The sequence below is a fragment of the Chionomys nivalis genome, chromosome 7, assembly GCF_950005125.1.
Source record: "Chionomys nivalis chromosome 7, mChiNiv1.1, whole genome shotgun sequence".
NCBI lineage: Eukaryota > Metazoa > Chordata > Mammalia > Rodentia > Cricetidae > Chionomys > Chionomys nivalis.
This window is the reverse complement of record NC_080092.1, coordinates 33,876,433-33,882,432: the sequence shown is the minus strand read 5'-3', so window position 1 is coordinate 33,882,432 and position 6,000 is coordinate 33,876,433. Positions and strand designations below refer to the sequence as shown.

Here is a 6,000-nt window from a genome sequence, read left to right as displayed (position 1 = left end):
CAGGGATCAGCACACACACACCAGGTGGCTCACAACCATCTGTAACTCCAGCTACCGGGCTCCCACGCCTCTGGCCTGCCTCACCTGGCACTCATGTGCACCTGCCCACATGCTGACACACAATTAAAAGGAGGTATGCAGGGGCTGGAGAGATAGCTCCGTCCGTTAAGAGCACTGACTGTTCTTTTAGGGGACCCAGGTTCAATTCTCAGCACCCACATGGCAGCTCATAGCTGTCTGTAACTCCAGATTCAACCCCCTCATACACACATACACACAGGCAAAACGCCAATAAAATGAAAATAATTTTTTAAAAAGTAGGCGCACATACACCTATACCTAATTAAGAATAATTTTTAAAAAATAGAGTTTATAAGAAAGAAAACAGTTGCAAAGCCCTTGGGTACCACCGTGCACTCTGAACCCGGTCTTGCTTTACTTATCCAGGATGTCAATTTACATATTTATACACACGTACGCGTGCACGTGCGCTCTCTGGAACCTTCAGCTCACCAAAGGTGAAAAACAGATCCAGAGAGAGGTACTCGGTGGCTGCTTCACACGGCCTTCCGAAAAGGAAAGCCAGGATTAGTAGCCATTAACCGTGCTGTGAGGCACGCCCAGCCTGCAGCACCTGTTAGCAGACAGTGACCTTGGCCTGGGAAAATCTTCTCAGTGGACCATTGAGAGCCAGAGCCTAGCCAGGGCTAAGTGTGAGGTGATAATGAGCCCCCCTCCTCTTGCCAAACAAGTCTCTTCAAACTTTGTGAATGAAGGCCAAAGAAGAGAAATTCTGCTGGTGGCTCACTTCTGAGTTCATATTTCTTTCTTGTTGCAGAAAGCGCTTCTTTCCGCATTCATCACGCCCCTCTTTGTTGCACAGACACCCTCCCTGTTAGAGGATTTGAGCTGAGTTTGTTTATTATTAGATTTATTTCTCCTATAAGCAAATGTGTTCACAACATTCCATGGGGAATCTTCTTAATTGTCACATAAATGTCATCTTATGTAAATTGAATATTTATCTTTCCATGCAAGGGGGGGTAGTGGAGGGGAAAGGAAAAATAAACAACCTTCAGTCTTGGAGAGGGAAAGGGATTTAAAACTCATCCACCTGCCTTCAAAAACAAAGGTGAAAAAAGGAAAAAAAATCATTGGATTATCTTGGAGGGGGCAGAAAACCTTGGCAAGGAGGAGATGGTTTGGGGATGCTGGGCCAGGCTTCTCCAAACCTCAGCCCAAAGCTAACCAACCTCCTCAGCTGGAGCATTCCCAGGAGGCAGAAGGTTGCCCCCCACGTGCCTACCCATCCAGGAGGCCTGCCCTTTTCCTTCCTAGAGAGAAGGTGAGCTCCCCGGGCGCAGCGGGTTGGGTGGGTGTGGCCCGCAGCTCAGGGAACCGACCCAAGGCTCCGCCACTGCCGGCTAGCCGCCCGACAGCCCGCCCGCCTGGCGAGCGCAGGCTCTTCTTCCAGAAACTGCGAGGATTGGAGAGCACTGTTTGTGCACCACAAGGTCAAGTCGGGAAGTGAAGTCGGAGGAGGAGGGGCGAGGAGGAGAGGGTGGGGAGGGGGCGCCCCGCTTCACCGCCAAGTACCAGCCCTGGGAAGTTGCCCCTCGGTTTTTAACCCTTTGCGGTTATAAGAGGCACGAGGCAGAAGGAAGGGGGTGTCCGGGGGCAAACTCCGCCTGAGGCTAGGACGCGCTGCCACCCTCCTAGCCACCCACCCATCACAGCGCGCCTCACTTCCCCCCCCGGAAATGCAGGGCAGCACCGGGCGCCAGGAGGCACCCGCGAGGGGGAGGGGGCAACGAGCCCAAGAAGGGACACCCCCCCCCAGCAGCCCCTTTCTACCGGAGGTCGCCCACAATTTCAAGTTTCCCTGCCTGGGATGCTAGTTTGCATTTGGTGTGGGTGGGGGAGGAGGACCGCGCCCCCTCCCCCCAGCCCCATGCGCGCCCCTCCCCTGCACTCCTGCCAGCACTTTCTGCTCACTTCTGGCGCTGCAAAAACGCCACGCGATTTATTCGATTCCGATTTTAAAACCAGTGATTCCTAAACCTGGCGGAGGGCTAGGGTCTTCCAGCTCCGGAGTCCGGGGGGGTGGGGCGGGCGGGCGGGGTACTCCGTGCAAGCCTCGTTTCCTCCGCGAGTGTCGCCTCCAGGCTGTTATTTGCAAAGAAACGTCTTTTTGACGCAGGGAGAAATGGCAAATTTTAAGTACGTCATTAATATGGCGCCAAAAGATTTTTTTAAGTATAAGCTTGCTTTTTTTTTTTTAAGGTTGTGGGGGGCTCCGCCTGGGTCTGGGGCGCGAAGGGGGCGGGGTGTGAGCAGAAAGTGTGAGTGAGCGAGTGGAGGGGCGGGGTATGTGTGTGTGTGTGTGAAGTGTGAGCCGACCTGATGGGACTTGCACGGGCTCAGCCGGCGCTCGGGCCCGGCCCTGGGGACAGGGCGGGCTGGGGGCGCCCCGGAGTCCACGAGGAGTCCGGGCCCGCGTGCAAGCGGGCGGGGGACCATGCAGGGCACCCCCCCCGCGGGTGGGGGTGCCCGCAACGCTACCTGGGACTGTCGCCGGAGCCAAACAACTGGGCGAGAAGGGGGGGGACACGGCGGGGGGGGGTGCCGGGAGCGGAGATCCGAGTGAATTAGAAAAAAGTGGCTACTCCCCCTCCCTCTCCTCCTGCCCGCCCCCACCCCACCCCCACCCCAACACATTTTTTTTCTCCTCTAAAGAGATCACAAGGAAGTCTTGGTTTAAAAAGAAACAGAAACATACACAGGGGGTTGGTGAATGGTGCCGACCGCGGCCATCGCAGTTGGAGGCTATTTTTTTGGGGGGTGAGTAGCGTCCATGGAGTTACTTTGCGCCCACTCCTAGAGGCACCAGCTCAGGGATGGAGGGCTGACCGTATTCCCAGCAGGGGTGCGGGGCTTGGGGACGCTGCGGCCCGGTCGCCTCCCTCACCACGACCCCGGATGGATGCGCGCCCCCCGCCCTCCCGCGCCGGCCCCAGGAGCTCCTGGCTTCGGGAGCATCCTTCCCGCGCCGGCCCCCGCCGCGGCGCGTAGCCGAGGGCAGCGCCCCTCGGGAGGGCACCGCGGAGCAAGGTAAGAGCCAGCCCCCAGCGAATGGGCCCTGCGCATCTCAACGGCATTATTTTGTGGGCTTTTTTTTTTTTTTTGCAACAGATCTGCCAGTGCTCCTCGCTCCCTCTCTCTCTTGCTCACTCGCTCCCTCTCTCTCTTGCTGGCTGCCTGTTCTAGGAAGCCAGCGCGGGGGGTGGGGGGGACGCACAGCACTGGGGAGAGAGATTGCGCATGTTGGTCAGCCGTGTTTTAAAGAGTACAGTGCGGGGAGGCTGAGAGGGGCACATGCAACAACTTTTGGAAGGGTGAGCCTGGCGACCTTCTTTATTAATGACTGCGGCAAAGCGCCCCTGGGCCGGCGAGGGGGCGCGGGCGGGTGGGGGTGCTGGGGCTGCAAGTTGCCTCGCGGGCTCCGGCCGGCCCGAGGGGCTGCGGCGCGACCGGGGTGCGGGGTGGGGAGGCCGAGCGGCTGGGAAGCAGGGCACGGAAACCCGGAGCTATCTGCCCTTCTGTCTCCCCGAGTTTCATTTTGTTGATACGCAGCACGTCCGGGTGCCGAACCGGACTGAGCCGATGCACATGACCCCGCGCTGGGCTCACGTGCAGCCGGTCCAGTCCTAGACACCTTCCGGGGGCCACCGCCTCCGCCCTGCGCCCCCTTTCCAGGCTGGGTGCACGCGGGCGCTGCACGCGGGGGCAGCATGCTCGGTTTCTGGGCTCAGAGGCTTTGCACAAATTAGTTTTTTTTCCTTTTTGAGGGGCGGGGGACAACCTTCCCAGGTGAGTGCAAGATACGCAGCCCAGGTAGCTAGGGTGCGTACTGGAGGTAGGGGGCTGAAGCCGTTTGGGGTTGCGCGGGAGTCCGGCGGGGGAAGAGGCGCTGCTGCTACTGCTGCTAGAGTGGAAATGTACCGGCGACGGCCGGAGCGGCGGGTGCGCGCTCGCGGGGCGACGGCAGGGGGCGTGGCCCTTGTTTACCTTCTCCCAACTCTGCCGGTTCGCGTCCCGCTTTGGGGGTGCTCTGCAGCTCCCTGCCCTTCGCCCTTACACTCTGGGTGGTACCTAGGAGCAGTGGGCAAGTGGCGGGCCCTGCCTAGGACACACGCACCTGACCCCAAAATGAGTGACATTGCAGCCCCCGCCCCCACCAAACACTGCTGCAGTCCCTCCAGCGGATCCCCGGCCCCGCCCCCGGCAGTGGCATCTTCCCGACTCACCTCCTTCCTCCCTCTCCCTCCCTCCTTCCCACCCACTTGCCTGCGCCTGCGGAGCGGCTCTCGCACGCCCACTCCCAGCCAGTGTGCAGACTTGTAGCTCCCCGCGGTCCCTTCCCGCCCATCCCTGGGTCCCGAGACACCCCCTTCTCCGGACAAGAGCTTATCCTGGGTCAGCTTGGTGACTCGGTAGCTGTTCTGCCGGAGGGTGAGGACGTTTGCAAAACCGGCTTGGAGGCTTCTCTTTACCTTACCGAGAGGCCCAGCCAACCCTACCCGGTACCCCTACTGCACACCTCTACCCCACTCAGCACCCCTGCCCCCACCCGGTGCTCAGTTGCCCTTCCCTGAGTCCCCCTAGAGCCCTCCCCTGCCTCGGGCGCCAAGCCCACCCACCTCCTGGCACCGCCCCCGGCCCGAACCGCCTCTTGCCCTTCCTTCGCCTGGGCCGGAGCCCCCAGCAGCTACCTCCGGCTCCTCCTCCTAGCTCCCGCGGTCGGAATCACGCCGGCGCGCCTTCAACCTGCGTGCCCATCGCCCGCCACCAGGGGCAGGCTGGAGGCGCGCAACCTTCTAATCCCCTTAGCTACTGCAGCCGGCCTGGGCACTTTTTTTTTTTAAAACCAGCTTGGCCTCAGGCCTCCTGCTGGGGGGCGGGGGAGGGGCGCCGGGTTTCTTTATGCCCGACAGTACATTACACTGGCCATCTCAGGTCTCTGAAGATTTCCAAACTTCACCCTTGCCCCTAGCACCCTCCCATCTGCAGAATTCCGAGGTACAAAGTTTTACCCAGAGGTAGTTTGCAAGAGGTCAGTGGGAGGGATTATGATTGTTTTCAGAGAAGTGCCGGAGGGGTTAGGGAGCCCCTTTTTGAAATGAAGAGTTTTGAGCCAGAAAGAACAGTTAGGGTGTACCCTTAAACATTTATATTTGCAAACAGGCCCGAGTTTGGGAGGTGGGTTCTCCTCCCAAAGTGGCCCTGTCTCATCTCACTGGTAAAATTCCCAGTAGGACATTTGGCAGGAGGGTCAGGCAGCGGGCTGCCAACCGGGCCTGGCCCTGTTTCCTGGGTTCCCAGGGTACTAACTTCTTTTTCCCCTAGCCTGATTTCTTTTTTTCTCCTTAGTGCCCCAAGCGAACACACCAACCCTCCTGGACCAATTGTCCCATCTTCCTTGGGCGGGTTGGGACTCGCAGAGCAATCCACTAAAGCAGAGGAGGAAAATAACAGAATAAACTGTAAGGGGGGGGGGGGTGAGTAATAAAATTGACCCAGTCAAGGAGGAAGGCTTTCATGTTTAAGCTATGCTATTTGCTTTTTAGGTCACAGGCTGCAAAAACAGGCTTTGATCCAAAGCGGGCGAATAATTTATTGAGAAAGTTTGCATGGTGGTGGTGGTGGGGGGAGGATGTTTGTTTGATCTGGAGCCCTCTCCTCCGTAGTTCCAAGTGCTGTTGGCTGTTGTTTGGAGTGGAAAAGCATTTGGTTCCACAGCAAATGCTTGGTAGAGGGGAAGTCTTCACCCTGCGCAGCAGGACTTACCAGTGAATGTTGGTTTTGAAACTGTTTGGCCAGGGGTCTTCCCAGCACTCTTCACAGATGAAGTGTTTAAGGACAGGGTTATTTGGACTCTGGATTCAGCAAATGTTTTCCCATCCAACATGCTTTTCCTTTTCCCAAATTTTCCCAAATTGC

The 6,000-nt window shown here is 58.2% G+C and overlaps 1 protein-coding gene across 6 annotated transcripts in view; it reads left to right on the top strand.

Moving 5' to 3' along the window:
* The first annotated feature begins 1,324 nt into the window (after window positions 1–1,324).
* Jade2 (jade family PHD finger 2) overlaps window positions 1,325–6,000 on the top strand; it is a 49,603-nt gene continuing 44,927 nt past the window's right edge. The window contains exons 1-2 of one of the 6 annotated variants that reach the window (XM_057774263.1): window positions 2,714–3,111; window positions 5,431–5,514. In XM_057774263.1, the coding sequence (XP_057630246.1) occupies window positions 2,984–3,111; window positions 5,431–5,514 (212 nt within the window). In that variant the 5' untranslated portion in view covers window positions 2,714–2,983. Of the gene's footprint in view, window positions 1,346–1,451; window positions 1,515–2,713; window positions 3,112–3,306; window positions 3,396–5,430; window positions 5,515–6,000 lie in introns of those variants that run through there. The other 5 variants (XM_057774262.1, XM_057774260.1, XM_057774258.1 and 2 more) reach the window with 5 other exon arrangements.